The sequence below is a fragment of the Oncorhynchus mykiss genome, chromosome 17 (assembly GCF_057628025.1).
Source record: "Oncorhynchus mykiss isolate SJ-2025 chromosome 17, ASM5762802v1, whole genome shotgun sequence".
NCBI classification, from domain to species: Eukaryota; Metazoa; Chordata; class Actinopteri; order Salmoniformes; family Salmonidae; genus Oncorhynchus; species Oncorhynchus mykiss.
Genome location: NC_143038.1, coordinates 64,224,174 through 64,248,494, shown reverse-complemented (window position 1 = coordinate 64,248,494; position 24,321 = coordinate 64,224,174). Strand labels below are relative to the sequence as shown.

General features: G+C 44.5%; 1 protein-coding gene across 4 annotated transcripts in view; it reads left to right on the top strand.

Moving 5' to 3' along the window:
• Nucleotides 1-24,321, top strand: part of LOC110494674 (sodium-coupled neutral amino acid transporter 3) — a 58,572-nt gene that overhangs the window by 29,274 nt on the left and 4,977 nt on the right. For all 4 annotated transcript variants that reach the window (XM_021569954.3, XM_021569950.3, XM_036950745.2 and 1 more), the window contains 8 exons: nucleotides 2,252-2,325; nucleotides 2,872-2,964; nucleotides 4,095-4,176; nucleotides 11,606-11,688; nucleotides 12,634-12,692; nucleotides 14,267-14,449; nucleotides 14,570-14,649; nucleotides 17,130-17,230. In XM_021569954.3, coding sequence (XP_021425629.1) covers nucleotides 2,252-2,325; nucleotides 2,872-2,964; nucleotides 4,095-4,176; nucleotides 11,606-11,688; nucleotides 12,634-12,692; nucleotides 14,267-14,449; nucleotides 14,570-14,649; nucleotides 17,130-17,230 — 755 coding nt within the window. The remainder of the gene's footprint in view (nucleotides 1-2,251; nucleotides 2,326-2,871; nucleotides 2,965-4,094; nucleotides 4,177-11,605; nucleotides 11,689-12,633; nucleotides 12,693-14,266; nucleotides 14,450-14,569; nucleotides 14,650-17,129; nucleotides 17,231-24,321) is intronic.

Sequence of the window (24,321 nt, the reverse complement as noted above, 5' to 3'; positions counted from 1 at the left end):
TCTCTTAATCAGCATCACTCAGCGTTTCCATGATTTCTTACTCAGCATCACTCAGCGTTTCCATGATTTCTTACTCAGCATCACTCAGCATTTCCATGATTTCTTACTCAGCATCACTCAGCATTTCCATGATTTCTTACTCAGCATCACTCAGCGTTTCCAGGTTTTCTTACTCAGCATCACTCAGCATTTACATAATCTCTTAATCAGCATCACTCAGCATTTACATAATCTCTTAATCAGCATCACTCAACGTTTCCATGATTTCTTACTCAGCATCACTCAGCATTTCCATTATTTCTTACTCAGCATCACTCAGCGTTTCCAGGTTTTCTTACTCAGCATCACTCAGCATTTACATAATCTCTTAATCAGCATCACTCAGCATTTACATATTCTCTTAATCAGCATCACTCAGCATTTACATAATCTCTTAATCAGCAACACCCAGCGTTTCCATGATTTCTTACTCGGCATCACTCAGCATTTCCATGATTTCTTAATCAGCATCACTCAGCGTTTCCATGATTTCTTACTCAGCATCACTCAGCATTTACATAATCTCTTAATCAGCACCACTCAGCGTTTCCATGATTTCTTACTCGGCATCACTCAGCATTTCCATGATTTCTTAATCAGCATCACTCAGCGTTTCCATGATTTCTTACTCAGCATCACTCAGCATTTACATAATCTCTTAATCAGCACCACTCAGCGTTTCCATGATTTCTTACTCAGCATCACTCAGCATTTACATAATCTCTTAATCAGCATCACTCAGCATTTACATAATCTCTTAATCAGCATCACTCAACGTTTCCATGATTTCTTACTCAGCATCACTCAGCATTTCCATTATTTCTTACTCAGCATCACTCAGCGTTTCCAGGTTTTCTTACTCAGCATCACTCAGCATTTACATAATCTCTTAATCAGCATCACTCAGCATTTACATATTCTCTTAATCAGCATCACTCAGCATTTACATAATCTCTTAATCAGCATCACTCAGCGTTTCCATGATTTCTTACTCGGCATCACTCAGCGTTTCCATGATTTCTTACTCGGCATCACTCAGCATTTCCATGATTTCTTAATCAGCATCACTCAGCGTTTCCATTATTTATTTCTCAGCATCACTCAGCGTTTCCATAATCTCTTAATCAGCATCATTCAGCATTTCCATGATTTCTTACTCAACATCACTCAGAATTTCCATGATTTCTTACTCAGCACCACTCAGCGTTTCCCATAGCAGTAACAACAGAGTGGGAAACCAACCATTGAGCAGCTCATACTCGATGCCGTGGTCTCATTCACCGGCTGTTGTGACTCATGGAGGAATGGCCACATAGGCCTACATACACAAGGCCCTGCTCTTTTGGTGGTCAGTGGAATGTCAGGGCTTAACCTCTGTGCCCACGCTGACTGTGGCCAGATGCTAGGATCTCACCTCTGCTGTGGTCAGTAGTCAAGGGGCCTCCATCTGACTGTAGGGGCCAGACTCTGAGGTCTGGGAAAGGTGATGGCATCGAGAGCGCCCTCTGAACCTCTAGGAATGCTGATCGAAGGGGTCAGTGTTCTGTAGGCGGACTGCGACTCCGCTCTGCGCTCCCTTTGGCACAGGGGCATAAGTAGTGGGAAACACTGTTTCTCAGAGTATTACAATAGACCAGGATGGCTGGACGCAGACTTACGTCCTTTATTAACCCCCCCCCACACATAGCTCCTAAGTTCTTACCCCCGACATGATTTTCTCAGACTGTTGGCAACATCATACAGCATTAGCTTTTTCATGACATTGAGAGTCTGCTGAGAAAGCGCTTGCCTTTATTAACTGTCTGTACTTGATCCTTTAGATCAAATGGCTACAGTTGGACATTACAGTTGGTGGTTAGCCAGCCAAAGTTGGCTTTGTTCTAGCTGTACTTTTTCACTGTTCATCCTAGTAATCTCATCATGATACAATTTAATGTATTTCAGTAAAACCTTTAAATGTTTATTTTTGGAATTATACCCAGACAATTGTAATCTCAAACTGTCATTTATTTTGTTCTATTGGCTCCTAGTCAAGCCACTAAGTGCAGGGCTTGTCGTAGAAATGTGTGTGTTTGTACTGTATTATTACATATTGTCAGAAAGGAGTTCACTTCCACAGTCAATAATGAGCTTGCTCAACTAAAGACCTTTCACTGCATTGAAATGAGGTATTGATGTGTTTATCATGTACTCTTTCTCTCTCTCCTCCCAGGTTTCTTCTGACTGCTGTGGCGGCTTTGTCCTCCTACTCCATTCACCTGCTGCTCAAATCCTCTGGCATTGTGGGTAAGCTGACCCTCGTCTTCAGTGGACCTCATGCTTGAATGGTGCTTGTGTAGCTATGTGTACTGTAGTTATACATACACATCATTGTTTGATCCAGTGGCAACACTCCAGGACGTAGGGGTGTGTGACACTATTGCTGAACCATTGCGAGGAGATGACGGTACTACATATGTTGGGCTGCTGCTGTGTCCAGTCACAGGGACAGGGCCAAATGGAGAAAAAGTGATGGCTGGCATAATTACCGTTTTAGCATTCGCATGTCTTGATTGCAGCTTGTATAGATTAGCTTGGGGAAGTAATGTGCTATTACAATGTAATGGATCCCCAATGGCCCAGCATTAAGGATGTTGACAAATGTTTATATATTGTTGTGCGTTTATATTCCGGTATAGGGGCCTAGTATGGAAATAGAGGCCTGGCATGGGAATATTAACTTCTGTAGATTCTACACGGACTATATAACTAAGTGTGGTTTGATTTACTACCTGGGTGTCCCCCTGTAAAGCTGTGTAATGATGATGTTGCATAACCCTCTTCCTCTTCCAGGAATCCGAGCTTATGAACAACTAGGCTATAGAGCCTTTGGCACCACAGGCAAGATGGCCGCCGGTATCGCCATCACACTACAGAACATCGGAGGTGAGAGGACACTGTGGTCACTGGTCTAGTTTGTCTCAACAATACACATCTGTGTGTATTTGTAGTGGCTATAGTGTTATGATGAATCACAAAGCTCAGCAGTAGACAGGCAGGCAGACTGTTTGGTCTTCCTGTTCACTTGGAGTTCAGGCCTTCACATTAGCCCCCCACCCCATTCTCCATATTTATATAGTACTAGTAATACAGCTCTAGCCCTCACTGTCTCTCTCTCTTTCTGTGTGTGTGTATATATGATATGGCAGTGTATTAAGGAGCTCAGGCCAGCTGTCCAGTTAGCTAACAGCTGCTGCCTTGGTTACGAGGTGGTGTGTTGGCGTTGGCAGTATGTTGGCTGCCTGCCTTCCTGCGTGGTCGGATCCCTAGCTTTGACTGAGGCACAGGCAGCACCAGCCAGCACCAACCAGCCAGCCATGTTACCATTGTGTTTCTTATTGTAGCAGTGAAGTGAAGTGTCTCCTTGTACCACACAGAGAACACATAACACAAAGTACTGTCTGAGAATCATGAATCAGGTTATTTTAGGTCAAGGCGAGGAGTTACACATAGAGAGTAAGAATAGAATAGGAACAGTTTGATAAAATTCAGAATGTAGACATTAATTACATAGACAATGCATGGTCACTTATTCAGTTGGATGTGAGGGCACATGAGGGAATAACCACTTAATAACACATGAGCAGTGCACAATTGGCCCAGCGTCGTCCAGGTTTGGCAGGTGTAGGCCGTCATTGTAAATAAGAATTAGTTCTTAACTGACTTGCCTAGTTAAATACAATTTCAATAAAATAAAATAAAAATGTGCTGAAATGAGGACACATTATGAAGATGAGGATATGTTCTGAAATGGGGGAAAACTTTCATTTGCTTTGAGAACTGTTGAATAGCTTTTTATGTTTGTAAATCGTTTTAATAATTCATGCCTTTAGAAAATCTCTTTCCACACTGTGCAGTTTTTTCTTTTCTAGACGTCTGTAAGTCTGTCTTTCCACAGGTGAATGTTCTATGTGGTGACTGAGTGAGTCACCCATATGTGAAGGTGTTAGCTACGTCTTGATTAAATGTCACTGACTGTGTCACTCAGAGTTTCTGTCGGTCTCTACTTCTCACAGCCATGTCCAGCTACCTGTACATCGTCAAGTCTGAGTTCCCATTGGTCATCCAGGCCTTCAGTAGGGCAGACCCCATGGCTGAGTGAGTACTATTTTTGGTCTGTCCACTAGATCTAACATGTCTCTACATTCCAGGCCCACAGTAGGCAAATGTTGAAAATGCAAGAGTAAAGTGGATGTGATTCCTAATTTTGCATGTAAGTGAGACATGTTTGTTCTATAAAGTATATTGGAATGTTCTACAACGTTGTTCCCTGCTAAACGCCCAGATGAAGGCCCTTTCTGCCTGTGGAGCTGTAGCTGGTAGCTTTGCATGGACCCTGGTTCACCTGGCATTGCCTCGTATTCCAGGTGAGAGGTGGGGCAGGGGTGGGAGCCTGCTGTCTGCTAGACAGAACAGAGAGGATTGTCAGGAATGGCTAGCACACGTCTCTTCGACCACCCATGGGTTGTGGTGACAACGCCTCCAAACAGAAGTGTTGTGGTGTTGATGCGGGGAGTGGTGTGTTGGGCACCCCTACGGTCCCTGGCTGTCTGAAGTGGTTTCCTGCACTGCTTCTCCCTCTGGCTGGATCTAAAAACAAACCCTGGACTGGACACGACAGGGAGTGCAGAGAGCTGAGCCCTGTCCTGCCCTACCCAGCCAGTCAGCCAGCCAGCCAGGCTGCTTTAGGAAACATCACAGCTCCCTTCTCTATTAGCCTGGCCAAAGGGCTCAGCCCTGCATCAAAGCACACTGGCTGTAGTTGACACGGGGGAGTTGAATACATGAAAGAAATGTACAGTAGTGCAGCCAGAAGAGCAGTGAAAATGACTCATATTTATCTCAATGGTGTTGGCCTCCTGACAAATGGAGGTGAGATGAGACGGCTTCTCCGTCCGTCCTCTGTGCTCTGGCTTAGAGCCCTCTGTTATCCAGCTAGTCTGATGCTCAGACCATGTGTCTCAGTGTGTTTCTGTGTGTCCTGTAGCTAAGTGATTGTAGTGTGTTGAACTGTTGTTATGGGTGTGCGTTTCATTTCTGGGAGAGTGCAGGTATTTCTCCATGGGGATATTAGAGTTCTCTGAAGGCCTGTCATCACCCTTTGTTGTTGATGAGGAGGGGTGTGACAGGGTTAGATTGTGACGCGCGTGTGTGTGTGTGTGTATTTGGGGAAGGATCAAACACATATCAAGCAAACACACACACACATTCTCAGGTGACAGCTGAGAGCTGTCTGGACTGGGGGGGCAGCCTCAGTTCAGGTCACACTAAAGGACAGGTCAACTCAGGCACAAACACATAGACAGGAAACTTTATGTCCAGACATTTAAACAGTACACACACAACAGTATGCATACACAACAGTCCACACACACACAACAGTACGCACACACAACAGCATGCACACAACAGCATGCACACACCCATACTTCTTTAGCTCCCTCTATACATACATGGTCAGTACATCATATTCTCTGGTTTCAGGTGCTTTTACATTTGTGGAGTAAGGGTTTGTTTATGGCCCAAGATTATTAAAATAGAAATGGGTTTACAGTGATTCATACAGTGTGTCTGATTGGATAAGTGCCTGTCACTCACTCTCACACATAATAGTAGAGGGCTACATATGAAGGAAGAGGATAGTAGAGGGCAACATGAAGGACGAGGATAGTAGAGGGCAACATGAAGGACGAGGATAGTAGAGGGCAACATGAAGGAAGAGGATAGTAGAGGGCAACATGAAGGACGAGGATAGTAGAGGGCAACATGAAGGAAGAGGATAGTAGAGGCTACATATGAAGGAAGAGGATAGTAGAGGCTACATATGAAGGAAGAGGATTGTAGGGGCTACATGAAGGAAGAGGATAGTAGAGGCTACATATGAAGGAAGAGGATAGTAGAGGGCTACATATGAAGGAAAAGGATTGTAGAGGCTACATATGAAGGAAGAGGATTGTAGGGGCTACATGAAGGAAGGGGATAGTAGAGGGCTACATATGAAGGAAGAGGATAGTAGAGGGCTACATATGAAGGAAAAGGATTGTAGGGGCTACATATGAAGGAAGAGGATAGTAGAGGGCTACATGAAGGAAGAGGATAGTAGAGGGCTACATCTGAAGGAAGAGGATAGTAGAGGGCTACATCTGAAGGAAGAGGATAGTAGAGGGCTACATCTGAAGGAAGAGGATAGTAGAGGCTACATATGAAGGAAGAGGATAGTAGAGGCTACATATGAAGGAAGAGGATAGTAGAGGGCTACATATGAAGGAAGAGGATAGTAGAGGGCTACATCTGAAGGAAGAGGATAGTAGAGGGCTACATCTGAAGGAAGAGGATAGTAGAGGGCTACATCTGAAGGAAGAGGATAGTAGAGGGCTACATCTGAAGGAAGAGGATAGTAGAGGGCTACATCTGAAGGAAGAGGATAGTAGAGGGCTACATATGAAGGAAGAGGATAGTAGAGGGCTACATATGAAGGAAGAGGATAGTAGAGGGCTACATATGAAGGAAGAGGATAGTAGAGGGCTACATATGAAGGAAGAGGATAGTAGAGGGCTACATATGAAGGGAGAGGATTGTAGGGGCTACATCTGAAGGAAGAGGATAGTAGAGCCTACATATGAAGGAAGAGGATAGTAGAGGGCTACATCTGAAGGAAGAGGATAGTAGAGGGCTACATATGAAGGAAGAGGATAGTAGAGGGCTACATATGAAGGAAGAGGATAGTAGAGGGCTACATATGAAGGAAGAGGATAGTAGAGGGCTACATATGAAGGAAGAGGATAGTAGAGCCTACATATGAAGGAAGAGGATAGTAGAGGGCTACATATGAAGGAAGAGGATAGTAGAGGCTACATATGAAGGAAAAGGATAGTAGAGGGCTACATATGAAGGAAGAGGATAGTAGAGGGCTACATATGAAGGAAGAGGATAGTAGAGGGCTACATATGAAGGAAGAGGATAGTAGAGCCTACATATGAAGGAAGAGGATAGTAGAGGGCTACATATGAAGGAAGAGGATAGTAGAGGCTACATATGAAGGAAAAGGATAGTAGAGGGCTACATATGAAGGAAGAGGATAGTAGAGGGCTACATATGAAGTAAGAGGATAGTAGAGGGCTACATATGAAGGAAGAGGATAGTAGAGGGCTACATATGAAGGAAGAGGATAGTAGAGGCTACATATGAAGGAAGAGGATAGTAGAGGGCTACATATGAAGGAAGAGGATAGTAGAGGGCTACATGAAGGAAGAGGATAGTAGAGGGCTACATGAAGGAAGAGGATAGTAGAGGGCTACATATGAAGGAAGAGGATAGTAGAGGGCTACATATGAAGGAAGAGGATAGTAGAGGGCTACATATGAAGGAAGAGGATAGTAGAGGGCTACATGAAGGAAGATGATAGTAGAGGGCTACATATGAAGGAAGAGGATAGAATGTACAGTACAGTATATACGAAATCATAGGCAGCTGGATAGAACATAAGGTAAGGTACTCTTCCTCAAAGACAGAGCAGGAGATGGACAGGTGGATCAAAAGTGGGATTGACACAGGGTCAAGACCCCCCCACCCCCACCTCCTGATCTCTAATAAAACATGATCATAAAGATTAAAATGCCATGAAAGGAAGCCTGTGCTTCCTGCTTCCTAGGGGCTCTCTAAAGTTTCTCCAGCCTTCCTCCCCACACAAGAGCAGACGCGCCCACGTACAGTGGGGCAAAACAGTATTTAGTCAGCCACCAATTGTGCAAGTTCTCCCACTTAAAAAGATGAGAGGCCTGTAATTTTCATCATAGGTACACTTCAACTATGACAGACAAAATGAGAAAAAAAATCCAGAAAATCACATTGTAGGATTTTTTATGAATTTATTTCTCATCTTTTTAAGTGGGAGAACTTGCACAATTGGTGGCTGACTAAATACTTTTTTGCCCCACTGTACATGCACACACTCACACAGAGGGCAGCGCATTCGCACACTGTATTCCGTAGGCCAGCCCTGTTTGTTGTATGGCCTGGCTCACAGAGAGTGTTAAGAATAACAGGTTTAGCAGCTTAACCAGAGACCCTCTGATACCCAGGCTTTAGAAGAAAATATGCTGTAGTCTATAGGCAGTGGCGGTTCTAGCTTGTATGGCTCCCTTCAGCACCATTCTATACTAACTGTCATTTTTATTCAGACATTTGGAACAACGCAAATTAATAATCATAACATTTAAAATTATATAAATAAACTCAGCAAAAAAAGAAACGTCCTCTCACTGTCAACTGCGTTTATTTTCAGCAAACTTAACATGTGTAAATATTTGTATGAACATAAGATTCAACAACTGAGACATAAACTGAAGACATGTGACTAACAGAAATGGAATAATGTGTCCCTGAACCAAGGGGGGGGGGGGGGGGGGGGGGGGGGGGGTTCAAAATCTAAAGCAACAGTCAGTATCTGGTGTGGCCACCAGCTGCATTAAGTACTGCAGTGCATCTCCTCATGGACTGCACCTGATTTGTCAGTTTTTGCTGTGAGATGTTGATCTTCGCTGGCCATGGCAGAACACTGACATTCCTGTCTTGCAGGAAATCACTCAGAATGAGCAGTATGGCTGGTGGCATTGTCATGCTGGAGGGTCATGTCAGGATGAGCCTGCAGGAAGGGTACCACATGAGGGAGGAGGATGTCTTCTCTGTAACGCACAGCGTTGAGATTGCCTGCAATGACAACAAGCTCAGTCCGATGATGCTGTGACACACCGCCCCAGACCATGACGGACCCTCCACCTTCAAATCGATCCCACTCCAGAGTACAGGCCTCATTCCTTCTATGATGAACGCAAATCCGACCATCACCTAAAAAAAGAAACGTCCCTTTTTCAGGACCTTGACATTCAAAGATAAAAGCAGTGAGGGGACGTTTAGTTTAGCTTGTTCCCTTGATGTTAATGTTACTAGCTTGTTTCCTTGGTGTTGATGTTACTAGCTTGTTTCCTTGGTGTTATTGTTACTAGCTTGTTCCCTTGGTGTTATTGTTACTAGCTTGTTCCCTTGGTGTTAATGTTACTGGCTTGTTTCCTTGGTGTTAATGTTACTAGCCTGTTTCCTTGGTGTTAATGTTACAAGCTTGTTCCCATGGTGATAATATAAGTAGCGTGTTCCCTTGGTGTTAATGTTACTAGCTTGTTCCCATGGTGATAATATAAGTAGCGTGTTCCCTTGGTGTTAATGTTACTAGCTTGTTCCCTTGGTGTTAATGTTATTAGCCTGTTCCCTTGGTGTTAATGTTATTAGCCTGTTCCCTTGGTGTTAATGTTATTAGCCTGTTCCCTTGGTGTTAATGCTATTAGCCTGTTCCCTTGGTGTTAATGTTATTAGCCTGTTCCCTTGGTGTTAATGTTATTAGCCTGTTCCCTTGGTGTTAATGTTATTAGCCTGTTCCCTTGGTGTTAATGCTATTAGCCTGTTCCCTTGGTGTTAATGTTATTAGCCTGTTCCCTTGGTGTTAATGTTATTAGCCTGTTCCCTTGGTGTTAATGCTATTAGCCTGTTCCCTTGGTGTTAATGTTATTAGCCTGTTCCCTTGGTGTTAATGCTATTAGCCTGTTCCCTTGGTGTTAATGCTATTAGCCTGTTCCCTTGGTGTTAATGTTATTAGCCTGTTCCCTTGGTGTTAATGCTATTAGCCTGTTCCCTTGGTGTTAATGCTATTAGCCTGTTCCCTTGGTGTTAATGTTATTAGCTTGTTCCCTTGGTGTTAATGCTATTAGCCTGTTCCCTTGGTGTTAATGTTACTAGCTTGTTCCCATGGTGATAATATAACTAGCTTGTTCCCTTGGTGTTAATGTTATTAGCCTGTTCCCTTGGTGTTAATGTTATTAGCTTGTTCCCTTGGTGTTAATGCTATTAGCCTGTTCCCTTGGTGTTAATGTTATTAGCCTGTTCCCTTGGTGTTAATGCTATTAGCCTGTTCCCTTGGTGTTAATGTTACTAGCTTGTTCCCATGGTGATAATATAACTAGCTTGTTCCCTTGGTGTTAATGTTATTAGCCTGTTCCCTTGGTGTTAATGTTACTAGCTTGTTCCCATGGTGATAATATAACTAGCTTGTTCCCTTGGTGTTAATGTTATTAGCCTGTTCCCTTGGTGTTAATGTTACTAGCTTGTTCCCATGGTGATAATATAACTAGCTTGTTCCCTTGGGCAGCTGCAGCAGCAGGACATGGCCGAGCAAGCCTGAGGTGTTTCACATAGACACTGTTGTGGCGAGACTTATTAAAAACCAATTAGATGTTAGGAATGGTTCTCTCAGACTGGGGTGAACAGTTGCTGGCCCTCAACCTGTCCCAAGCCACCATGTGATCTGACCATGGGGTCACCCTGTGTCCAACATTCTCAGCGCTGAGAATGCAACGTGACACATCTCAATGCCTGTTGACGTGCACATGGAGACCGTTATGCATTATTAGTGGCTATTTAGAAGCCTCAAATCCGTCTGGATCACATATGTTATGATGTAGCAGACCTCCCAGATGAGGATAGAGCATATAGAGAGCACCGTCCTTGCCTGTGTTTGGCTGGAGGCAGGGAGCTCGTACTGGTGCTCAGGCCAAGGCCATGTGGAAGGAAAATATGCTTGGGTGGAAGGTATGTGTGGGGTGGGTCCCTATATGCTACTCTTATTGGAACTATCAACACCCATGTAAATCAATAGCCTTATATAAGAGAGTGCTTCAGACCCCCTGTGCCAGATGAAAGAGCAATGTCACGCAGAAACAATAGTCAGAAATAGACATATTTCCCCAATAAGCCCAACAGGCGTTCCACTGTAAACCTAGCCTGGCTCTTACATAATAGACCAGAGCAGAACTATTAGACAGACTATATTCTGACTCTCTGGCAGTGAGTGACTCAATCAATCAATCAGAACATTTAGTGTGGTGTTATGCAATTTCCTCTCTAATACTGTAAGTTATCTCCCTTCTCTCTCTCTCATGTACACAACATGCATGCACATACTTTGGCAGGGGTGATGTCAACGAGGTGGGCTGAGTTGTTTGGTCCAAGCACTTCCCCAAAAGTTGCCAATTGACAAACGGACAGCTGAACTCCAATGGGGGATCATACATGGGGCGATAGACACCAATATAAATTTGGTGCACCTAGAGCCAAGCGTTTAGGAAGGTTGTCTGTTTTGTTCTGAGTTTTTTGTCAGAAGTAGCCAAGCTAGCCATCTAGAAGACCAGAAAGAACTGTACGGACAGGCTTTTCATCCATACATAGGGCCTTCAGAGGGGGTTGTGCTCTGTTGACAATGAGGGGGATCTTGTCCTTATAAACACTCTCTGTTTTTTCTTACATGAGCACAGTGGTGCATGATTACTGAGGGTTGAATGTTAATGTGCTGACTCAATAAAGGGGATTTTAACATTCTCTCTCTCTGCCTGTCTCTCTCGCTCTCTCTGTCTCTCTCGCTGCCCCCCTCTCTCTCTCTCTCTCATTCATATATATATATATATATATATATCGCTCTTAGTTTGTGGTACCTGAATGGGAACTACCTGGTGATCATGGTCTCCATTAGCGTGATCCTTCCTTTGGCCCTGATGAAGCAGCTGGGTGAGTTGCACCTCTTCTTCTCCCTTCCAACCTCTTTGTTTTCCCGCAAAATAACAGCAAGCTCATATGTAACACTAACCACGTAATAAACCTGGGTTGTCCACAACACACAACTGAATACTGTGTTAGCTAACTAAGCTAAAGGCCAGCCATTAGGCTCTGGGAGCTAACATGAATCTTCGGATCTCAGGCAAGGCTAGTCATCAAGAGAGTGTAGTTCAATGAACCACCTCCACTACATAAGGACATATGCACAGCTGTCCTGCTGGGCTAGGTCTTATGAAAGCCTCAGATAGCTTTACATTAGGTTATAACAGGTACATGTGGTTAGATGTGAGAGCTACACTCTTTCTGAAGCAAGGTGGAGGTGAAGGTGGAGGAATACCGCAGGGTGTATTAAGGCTTCTATTGCCGTGTGGAGGTCCTGACAGCATTGTCAACTCTCCTGGGTCACACAGCAGCCAATCAGACCCTCACACCGCTCCTGCTCTCCTGGCCCGGTATTGGTTCTGCCGTGGAAACGGTAGGGACCCAATTAGCCTCCTATGTCTCTATGGAGCCCAGAAACACAGAGTCGTAGACGACCAAGTCAACACTAACACAGATGAGATGCTGCATTGTGGTGCGGCTACACACACACACACACACACACACACACACACACACACACACACACACACACACACACACACACAGTGCAACACAATGTGTGTGTTGCACTGGCAATCATGATTGGTCCACGCCCCTGCAGCACACTGATTACATTTTAAGAAATGAAGCGCAGCAATCTCCTCCTGTCACTGGTACTCATTTCCATGTTAAAGGCATGTAATTGGATGTGGTCTTTCCACCATTAGTAGCCTACATCTAGTGTGACCACCAAACTTAAACAGCTCACAATTCTATTCCATTATTTCTAATATGTCATTGTTTTGTGCTCTACAGGCTACCTGGGCTATACCAGTGGTTTCTCCCTTAGCTGCATGGTCTTCTTCCTCAGTGCGGTACGTTTGTTTCTTCACTCTCCTCTCCCTCCTCTCCTCCCTCTCCCCCTTCTCTCATTCCTCTCTCCTCCCTTTGCTTCCTCGCCTCCTCCCTCCCTCGTTCATCTCATTCCTCTCCCTTCCTCTCATAGACTGAATCATAAGAAATAGCTTTTCTGAGCTCCATAATACTCCCTCTCCTTCCCTCCTCCTTCCTCCCTCATCCCTCCTTCATCTCTCATACTCATGTCTATTCCCTGTGTGTGTATGACACTGATCTCAGACATGTTGCTGTGTTGCTTGATGTGTATCCTACCTCTCTCCTCCTCCTATTCCAACTCCCTCTATCTCTCCTCCCCTCCTCTTCCTCCTCCTCCCCCTCTCTCCCTCTATCCCTTCTCCTCCTCCTCTCTCTCTCTCTCCCTCTACCCATCCTCCTCCTCCTCTCTCCCTCTATCTATCCATCCTCCTCCTCTCGCTCCCCCCCATCTCTCCTCTCCCTCCTCCTCTTCTCTCTCTCCTATCTCTCCTCTCCCTCTCTCCCTCCCCCTTCTCCTGTCTCTCTCCCTCTATCCCTTCTTCTCCTCCACTATTTTCTCTCTCTCTCCCTCTCTCCCTCCCTCTCCCTCTATCCACCCCCCTCCTCTCTTTCTCCCATCTCTCCTCCTCCTCTCTCTCCCTCTATCCCTCCTCTCCCCTTTTCCCTCCTCCTCTTATTCTCCTCTCTCCCCCTCTATACCTCCTTCTCCTCCTCCTCCTCTCGCTCTTCCTCTATCCCTCCCCCTCCTCTTCCTCTATCCCTCCCCCTCCTCTTCCTCTATCCCTCCCCCTCCTCCCTCTCTCTCTCCCCCCCTTTTCCTCCTCTTTTCTCTCTCCCTCTTCCCCCTTCTCCTCCTCTTTTCTCTCTCCCTCTTCCCCCTTCTCCTCCTCTTTTCTCTCTCCCTCTTCCCCCTTCTCCTCCTCTTTTCTCTCTCCCTCTTCCCCCTTCTCCTCCTCTTTTCTCTCTCCCTCTTCCCCCTTCTCCTCCTCTTTTCTCTCTCCCTCTTCCCCCTTCTCCTCCTCTTTTCTCTCTCCCTCTTCCCCCTTCTCCTTCTCTCAATTTAAATTCAATTGAAGGGGCTTTATTGGCATGGGAAACATAAGTTTACATTGCCAAAGCAAGTGAAATAGATGATAAACAAAAGTGAAATAAACAATAAAAAGATGAACAGTAAACATTACACTCACAAAAGTTCCAAAAGAATAAAGGCATTTCAAATGTGCAAATAATTACTGGTTCTTCACTGGTTGCCCTTTTCTTGTGGCAACAGGTCACACAACATGCTGCTGTGATGGCACACTGTGGTATTTCACCCAATAGATATGGGAGTTTATCAATTTGTTTTCAAATTATTGTGGGTCTGTGTAATCTGAAGGAAAGATGTGTCTCTAATATGGTCATACATTTGGCAGGAGGTTAGGAAGTGCAGCTCAGTTTCCACCTCATTTTGTGAGCAGTGTCCACAAAGCCTGTCTTCTCTTGAGAGCCAGGTCTGCCTACGGCGGCTTTTCTCAATAGCAAGGCTATGCTCACTGAGTCTGTACTTCCTCTGTAGGTGATCTATAAGAAGTTCCAGATCCCCTGTCCGTTTGAGGAGTTCTCTGCAGCCAATCACACGGTCTCTCACCTGGACATCCACCTGAACGTCACTGATAACCATGCTCTCCATGATAATGGTCTGTTGCACGAGGTGGATGACTCCCACTGTGGTGCAAAAATGTTCACCATGAACTCTCAGGTACAGTAGACCAGACCGACCACAGGGCCAATGTTTCCCAAATGGCACCCTATTCCCTATATTATGCACTACTTTTGACCATAGTCAAGCTCATTAGGTGTTTGTGTGTTTCCTTCACAGACAGCATACACCATCCCCATCCTGGCCTTTGCCTTTGTGTGCCATCCTGAGGTTCTGCCTATCTACACTGAGCTCCGCAAGTGAGTATGCCTACCTTATCCAACCTTGTTCCATCTGTCTCCACACGGTGCCTCCCTAGTGTCAGCACTAAACCTCTGTTCATAGGTTCCTACATGCATATAGTATACGGTGCATTTGGAACAAATTCAGACCCCTTGACATTTTCCACATTTTGTTACATTACAGCCTTATTCTAAAATGGATGAAATAGTTTTTTGTCCTCATCAATCTACACACAGTATTCCATAATGACAAAGTGAAAACAGGTTTTTAAAAATGTTTGCAAATGAATAAAAAAAAAAAAACAGAAATACCTTAATTACATAAGTATTCAGAACCTTTGCTATGAGAAATTGAGCTCAGGTGCATCTTGTTTCCATTGAACTTGATTGGAGTCCACCTGTGGTGAATTCAATTGATTGGACATGATTTGGAAAGGCACACACCTGTCTATATTAGGTCCCACAGCATGTCAGAGCAAAAACCAAGCCAAGAGGTCGAAGGAATTGTCCGTAGAGCTCGAGACAGGATTGTGTCGAGGCACAGATCTGGGGAAGGGTACCAAAAAATGTCTGCGGCATTGAAGGTCCCCAAGAATACAGTGGCCTCCATCATTCTTAAATGGAAGAAGTTTGGAACCACCAAGACTCTTCCTAGAGCTGGCTGCCCGGCCAAACTGAGCAATCGGGGGAGACGGGCCTTGGTCAGGGAGGTGACCAAGAACCCGATGGTCACTCTGACAGAGCTCCAGAGTTACTCTGTGGAGATGGGAGAACCTTCCAGAAGGACAACCATCTCTGCAGCACTCCACCAATCAGGCCTTTATGTTAGAGTAGCCAGACAGAAACAAGATTCTCTGGTCTGATGAAACCAAGATTGAACTCTTTGGCCTGAATGCCAAGCGTCACATCTGGAGGAAACTTGGCACCATTCCTACTGTGAGGCGTGGTGGTGGCAGCATCATGCTGTGGGGATGTTTTCAGCAACAGGGACTGGTAGAGTAGTCAGGAAAGGTGAATGGAGCAAAGTACAGAGAGTTCCCTGATGAAAATCTGCCTCAGAGCGCTCAGGACCTCAGACAGCCCGAGACTGCAGTGCAGTAGCCCGAGACTGTCGCTCAGTAGCCAGAGACTGCAGTGCAGTAGCCCGAGATTGTCGCTCAGTAGCCCGAGACTGCAGTGCAGAGAGCAGAAGAAATATCAGCCCATGAAGAGAAGCATGAGATTGAACTTCACTCAACTTTCTAGTTTTCCTTGTTAACACTAACAACATTTTCCTTTACTGTAGCAACTGTGATTGAATCAAGTCAATATTAGCCACTTTCAATGCAGCATACCGAAACAAAACTAACTATGCAAGAGATTTTGTTGTAGGCAGAAAGCATCAGAGTAGGATTCTATTGCATTGACACCCACTACTCAACCCCTACTCTACACAGACCGGTGCGACATAACCAATCAGCGCTGCAGTAGGCCTATATGCAAACAGACCATTGCCATATATGGATCTGTGCCATTCTCTTTGAACTGGATTGTGTTTACAGCATGAGTGTGAGTAGATACTGCTTGTTTTGACATGAAAGCGAGAGCTGCATGTAGCCATGTGTTCACATTTGTTCATATTCTTTGCTAGTTAGTGAGTTCTTACTTAGTCCAGTTATAGATCATTTGTAGTCAGCAATGGGGGAGTGATTGCTTCCAACAAGAGCACAAAACATGTACATTTCTAGACATCTTAGGAAAAGGGAGTCGGGTAAAGAGGTTTTTTGTTGTCTTAAAAGGGCAGTGTTGTGTTTTGAGACAGGTTTGAATAAGCTAAGTAGCCAATATGCAGAGGGTAGTATCATTTGTCTGATTCTCTATAATAATGGTATAGGAATAATAATGCATTTTATTTTGTAAAGTGGTTTCTTGCATCAAACAACACAACATTTTCTGTCACCTCCTTGTCAGAAGGACAAGTGGATAAATAGACTCATGTCAAGCCCTGCATGTTTTTTTCAAAAGTCTCATGGAATGTAGGCTTACATTGAACACCACACATGGGCTGCTACTGCAGGCTGAATGATAGAACAGCTATTTCCCTGTTAAAATGTCATGGGATGTAGACTTACATTGAACACCACACATGGGCTGCTACCGTAGGCTGAATGATAGAACAGCTATTTCCCTGTTAAAATGTTATGGGATGTATTTTCTCCATTGTTTTTGATGGTAGGCCACTCTGGTAGGCCTACTACATTATGATCAAATAGCCACAGTACCCTACATGGCCACTGTTCAAACTGTAATTTTAAGCAGGTACAGCCTCAGTTTGCGCTGGAAGTTTGCGCTCAGCAGACCTGAAATTTGCCCAGTGACGGAACTAAATTTGAAAGAACATTGCTCTTACCCTAACCCTCTGAGCCATTGGATTGGAACCACAAGATTTTCCAGTCAATGTTGGCTGTTAACCAGTGTGTGTGTGTGTGTGTGTGTGTGTGCGCGCGTGTGTTATCCAGCCCTTCTCAGAGGAGGATGCAGCATGTCTCCAACCTCTCCATCCTGGTGATGTACACCATGTACTTCCTGGCTGCTCTCTTCGGCTACCTGACCTTTTACGGTGAGCACTTCCTCTTCACCACTTAAACTTTAAACTCCTGCCCTTTCCTCAGGCTGAAATATACCGTAGTCATGATTATGTGTGCCGTAGTCTCAGAAGCCCAGGCTTATCACGTTGAGTTGGAAAGCCTGGGAGGATCTCCTCAGAAAGTAGTCTCAAAGTAGAGTGTAAATGGAAACTAGTTAAACTTGCCACTTCTCCAACCAATCAAGTATTTTGCATAGGTTCTAAAGAGACATTGTATTTCTAGATAATTTTCTTGCAACAAGCTAGCATAAGATACAAAACAAATGCCTCATAGGCCACCAGACTATATTTACAGTAATGTAAAGTTTAAACATAAACACAATATCCATATTGGACACTCCTCCTGTTCCCTCCTGAACATTTGCAATGTTATTGAACCGAAACAGTAAGTGCGTTTTCTCGGTCTTTTGGAAATAAGAGCATAACTCCCCCTTGTGGTCATTATTGAATACTACACACTGTAAAACTATTGTAGCTTGAGACACATGTTGTTTTTATGTCTTTCAACGAGGAACAGCAGACCTCAATGTATGAGTCAACATAAGTAAGGCTACGTTTGGAGGTTCAGTGTACAATACTGTGATTCTTGATGTTACCCCTGTTACCTCTGTTTCCCTGATGTTCTCTAATGTTACCCCTAATGTTTCCCTGATATTATCTCTAATGTTTCCCTGATGTTCTCTAATGTTACCCCTAATGTTGTCTTTAATGTTTCCCTGATGTTATCTCTAATGTTACCCCTGGTGTTATCTCTAATGTTTCCCTGATGTTTTCTCTAATGTTTCCCTGATGTTCTCTAATGTTACTCCTAATGTTTCCCTGATGTTATCTCTAATGTTACCCCAAATGTTACCCCTGGTGTTATCTCTAATGTTTCCCTGATATTATCTCTAATGTTACCCCTGATGTTATCTCTGTTACCCCTAATGTTACCCTTAATGTTACCCATAATCTTACCCTGATGTTACCCTGATGTTATCTCTAATGTTACTCCTGATGTTATCTCTAATGTTTCCCTGATGTTATCTCTAATGTTACCCCTGATGTTATCTCTAATGTTACCCCAAATGTTACCCCTGGTGTTATCTCTAATGTTTCCCTGATGTTATCTCTAATGTTACCCCTCATGTTATCTCTGTTACCCCTAATGTTACCCATAATCTTACCCTGATGTTACCCTGATGTTATCTCTAATGTTACTCCTGATGTTACCCCTAATGTTACCCCTGGTGTTATCTCTAATGTTACCGCTAATGTTTCCCTGGTGTTATCTCTGTTTCCCTGGTGTTATCTCTGTTACCCCTGATGTTATCTCTGTTACCCCTAATGTTACCCCTGATGTTACCCATAATCTTACCCTCTGTTACCCTGATGTCACCCCCGTATCTCTAATGTTACCCCTGATGTTATCTCTAATATTACCCCTAATGTTTCCCTGATGTTATCTCTGTTACCCCTGGTGTTATCTCTGTTACCCCTAATGTTACCCCTGGTGTTATCTCTAATGTTTCCCTGATGTTATCTCTAATGTTTCCCTGATGTTATCTCTAATGTTTCCCTGATGTTATCTCTAATGTTACCCCTGATATCTCAAATCAAATCAAATTTTATTTGTCACATACACATGGTTAGCAGATGTTAATGCGAGTGTAGCGAAATGCTTGTGCTTCTAGTTCCGACAATGCAGTAATAACAAGTAATCTAACTAACAATTCCAAAAACGACTGTCTTGTACACAGTGTAAGGGGATAAAGAATATGTACATAAGGATATATGAATGAGTGATGGTACAGAGCAGCATAGGCAAGATACAGTAGATGGTATCGGGTACAGTATGTACAAATGAGATGAGTATGTAAACAAAGTGGCATAGTATAGTATAAAGTGGCTAGTGATACATGTATTACATAAGGATACCGTCGATGATATAGAGTACAGTATATACGTATGCATATGAGATGAATAATGTAGGGTAAGTAACATTTATATAAGGTAGCATTGTTTAAAGTGGCTAGTGATATATTTACATCATTTCCCATCAATTCCCATTATTAAAGTGGCTGGAGTTGAGTCAGTGTCAGTGTGTTGGCAGCAGCCACTCAGTGTTAGTGGTGGCTGTTTAACAGTCTGATGGCCTTGAGATAGAAGCTGTTTTTCAGTCTCTCGGTCCCAGCTTTGATGCACCTGTACTGACCTCGCCTTCTGGATGATAGCGGGGTGAACAGGCAGTGGCTCGGGTGGTTGATGTCCTTGATGATCTTTATGGCCTTCCTGTGACATCGGGTGGTGTAGGTGTCCTGGAGGGCAGGTAGTTTGCCCCCGGTGATGCGTTGTGCAGACCTCACTACCCTCTGGAGAGCCTTACGGTTGAGGGCGGTGCAGTTGCCATACCAGGCGGTGATACAGCCCGCCAGGATGCTCTCGATTGTGCATCTGTAGAAGTTTGTGAGTGCTTTTGGTGACAAGCCGAATTTCTTCAGCCTCCTGAGGTTGAAGAGGCGCTGCTGCGCCTTCTTCACGATGCTGTCTGTGTGAGTGGACCAATTCAGTTTGTCTGTGATGTGTATGCCGAGGAACTTAAAACTTGCTACCCTCTCCACTACTGTTCCATCGATGTGGATAGGGGGGTGTTCCCTCTGCTGTTTCCTGAAGTCCACAATCATCTCCTTAGTTTTGTTGACGTTGAGTGTGAGGTTATTTTCCTGACACCACACTCCGAGGGCCCTCACCTCCTCCCTGTAGGCCGTCTCATCGTTGTTGGTAATCAAGCCTACCACTGTTGTGTCGTCCGCAAACTTGATGATTGAGTTGGAGGCGTGCGTGGCCACGCAGTCGTGGGTGAACAGGGAGTACAGGAGAGGGCTCAGAACGCACCCTTGTGGGGCCCCAGTGTTGAGGATCAGCGGGGAGGAGATGTTGTTGCCTACCCTCACCACCTGGGGGCGGCCCGTCAGGAAGTCCAGTACCCAGTTGCACAGGGCGGGGTCGAGACCCAGGGTCTCGAGCTTGATGACGAGCTTGGAGGGTACTATGGTGTTGAATGCCGAGCTGTAGTTGATGAACAGCATGCTCACATAGGTATTCCTCTTGTCCAGATGTGTTAGGGCAGTGTGCAGTGTGGTTGAGATTGCATCGTCTGTGGACCTATTTGGGCGGTAAGCAAATTGGAGTGGGTCTAGGGTGTCAGGTAGGGTGGAGGTGATATGGTCCTTGACTAGTCTCTCAAAGCACTTCATGATGATGGATGTGAGTGCTACGGGGCGGTAGTCGTTTAGCTCAGTTACCTTAGCTTTCTTGGGAACAGGAACAATGGTGGCCCTCTTGAAGCATGTGGGAACAGCAGACTGGTATAGGGATTGATTGAATATGTCCGTAAACACACCGGCCAGCTGGTCTGCGCATGCTCTGAGGGCGCGACTGGGGATGCCGTCTGGGCCTGCAGCCTTGCAAGGGTTAACACGTTTAAATGTCTTACTCACCTCGGCTGCAGTGAAGGAGAGACCGCATGTTTTCGTTGCAGGCCGTGTCAGTGGCACTGTATTGTCCTCAAAGCGGGCAAAAAAGTTATTTAGTCTGCCTGGGAGCAAGACATCCTGGTCCGTGACTGGGCTGGATTTCTTCCTGTAGTCCGTGATTGACTGTAGACCCTGCCACATGCCTCTTGTGTCTGAGCCGTTGAATTGAGATTCTACTTTGTCTCTGTACTGGCGCTTAGCTTGTTTGATAGCCTTGCGGAGGGAATAGCTGCACTGTTTGTATTCGGTCATGTTACCAGACACCTTGCCCTGATTAAAAGCAGTGGTTCGCGCTTTCAGTTTCACACGAATGCTGCCATCAATCCACGGTTTCTGGTTAGGGAATGTTTTAATCGTTGCTATGGGAACGACATCTTCAACGCACGTTCTAATGAACTCGCACACCGAATCAGCGTATTCGTCAATGTTGTTATCTGACGCAATACGAAACATCTCCCAGTCCACGTGATGGAAGCAGTCTTGGAGTGTGGAGTCAGCTTGGTCGGACCAGCGTTGGACAGACCTCAGCGTGGGAGCCTCTTGTTTTAGTTTCTGTCTGTAGGCAGGGATCAACAAAATGGAGTCGTGGTCAGCTTTTCCGAAAGGGGGGCGGGGCAGGGCCTTATATGCGTCGCGGAAGTTAGAGTAACAATGATCCAAGGTCTTTCCTCCCCTGGTTGCGCAATCGATATGCTGATAAAATTTGGGGAGTCTTGTTTTCAGATTAGCCTTGTTAAAATCCCCAGCTACAATGAATGCAGCCTCCGGATAAATTGTTTCCAGTTTGCAGAGAGTTAAATAAAGTTTGTTCAGAGCCATCGATGTGTCTGCTTGGGGGGGGGATATATACGGCTGTGATTATAATCGAAGAGAATTCTCTTGGTAGATAATGCGGTCTACATTTGATTGTGAGGAATTCTAAATCAGGTGAACAGAAGGATTTGAGTTCCTGTATGTTTCTTTCATCACACCATGTCACGTTGGCCATGAGGCATACGCCCCGCCCCTCTTCTTACCAGAAAGATGTTTGTTTCTGTCAGCGCGATGTGTGGAGAAACCCGTTGGCTGCACCGCTTCGGATAGCGTCTCTCCAGTGAGCCATGTTTCAGTGAAGCAAAGGACGTTACAGTCTCTGATGTCCCTCTGGAATGCTACCCTTGCTCGGATTTCATCAACCTTGTTGTCAAGAGACTGGACATTGGCAAGAAGAATGCTAGGGAGTGGTGCGCGCTGTGCCCGTCTCCGGAGTCTGACCAGAAGACCGCCTCGTTTCCCTCTCTTTCGGAGTCGTTTTTTTGGGTCGCTGCATAGGATCCACTCCGTTGTCCTGTTTGTAAGGCAGAACACAGGATCCGCGTCGCGAAAAACATATTCTTGGTCGTACTGATGGTGAGTTGATGCTGATCTTATATTCAGTAGTTCTTCTCGACTGTATGTAATGAAACCTAAGATGACCTGGGGTACTAATGTAAGAAATAACACGTAAAAAAACAAAAAACTGCATAGTTTCCTAGGAACGCGAAGCGAGGCGGCCATCTCTGTCGGCGCCGGAAGTACAGTCTCTGATCTTACCCTGATGTTACCCCCTGATGTTACCCTCTGATGTTACCCTCTGATGTTACCCTCTGATGTTACTCCCTGATGTTACCTTAATGTTATCCCCCGATGTTAATCTGATGTTACCCCCTGATGTTACTCTGATGTTACTCCCTGATGTTACCCTAATGTTATCCCCCGATGTTAATCTGATGTTACCCCCTGATGTTACTCTGATGTTACTCTGATGTTACCCTCTGATGTTACCCTAATGTTACCGTTACTCCCTGATGTTACTCCCTGATGTTACCGCCTGATGTTACCCCCTGATGTTACCCCCTGATGTTACCCCCTGATGTTACTCCCTGATGGTACCCCCTGTTCTCACCCAGATGTTACCCCTGATGTTACCCTGATCTTACCCTGATGTTACCCTAATGTTACCCTGATGGTACCCCCTGTTCTTACCCTGATGTTACCCCTGATTTTACCCCTTGATTTGATTTGATCTTACCCCCTGGTGTTACCACCTGACATTACCCCCTGGTGTTACCCCCTGATGTTACCCTCTGATGTTACCCCTGATCTTACGCTGATGTTACCCCTGATGTTATCTCTAATGTTACCCCTGATGTTATCTCTAATATTACACCTAATATTTCCCTGATGTTATCTCTAATGTTACCCCTAATGTTTCCCTGATGTTATCTCTAATGTTACCCCTAATGTTATCTCTGTTACCCCTGATGTTATCTCTAATATGACCCCTAATGTTATCTCTAATATTACCCCTAATGTTATCTCTAATGTTACCCCTGATGTTATCTCTAATATTACCCCTAATGTTATCTCTAATGTTACCCCTGATGTTATCTCTAATATTACCCCTGATGTTATCTCCAATGTTACCCCTGATGTTATCTCTAATGTTACCCCAAATGTTACCCCTGGTGTTGTCTCTAATGTTTCCCTGATGTTGTCTCTAATGTCACTCCTGATGTTATCTCTAATATTACCCCTGATGTTATCTCTAATATTACACCTAATGTTTCCCTGATGTTATCTCTAATGTTACCCCTGATGTTATCTCTAATGTTACCCCAAATGTTACCCCTGGTGTTGTCTCTAATGTTTCCCTGATGTTGTCTCTAATGTCACTCCTGATGTTATCTCTAATATTACCCCTAATGTTATCTCTAATGTTACCCCTGATGTTATCTCTAATGTTACCCCTGATGTTATCTCTAATGTTACCCCTGATGTTATCTCTAATGTTACCCCTGATGTTATCTCTAATATTACCCCTGATGTTATCTCTAATGTTACCCCTGATGTTATCTCTAATATTACATCTAATGTTTCCCTGATGTTATCTCTAATGTTACCCCAAATGTTACCCCTGGTGTTGTCTCTAATGTTTCCCTGATGTTGTCTCTAATGTTACTCCTGATGTTATCTCTAATGTTTCCCTGATGTTCTCTAATGTTACCCCTGATGTTATCTCTAATATTACCCCTAATGTTTCCCTGATGTTATCTCTAATGTTACCCCTGGTGTTATCTCTAATGTTACCCCTGATGTTATCTCTAATGTTACCCCTGATGTTATCTCTAATATTACCCCTAATGTTATCTCTAATGTTACCCCTGATGTTATCTCTAATGTTACCCCTGATGTTATCTCTAATATTACCCCTGATGTTATCTCTAATGTTACCCCTGATGTTATCTCTAATATTACATCTAATGTTTCCCTGATGTTATCTCTAATGTTACCCCAAATGTTACCCCTGGTGTTGTCTCTAATGTTTCCCTGATGTTGTCTCTAATGTTACTCCTGATGTTATCTCTAATGTTTCCCTGATGTTCTCTAATGTTACCCCTGATGTTATCTCTAATATTACCCCTAATGTTTCCCTGATGTTATCTCTAATGTTACCCCTGGTGTTATCTCCAATGTTTCCCTGATGTTATCTCTAATGTCACCCCTGATGTTATCTTGAATGCTACCCCT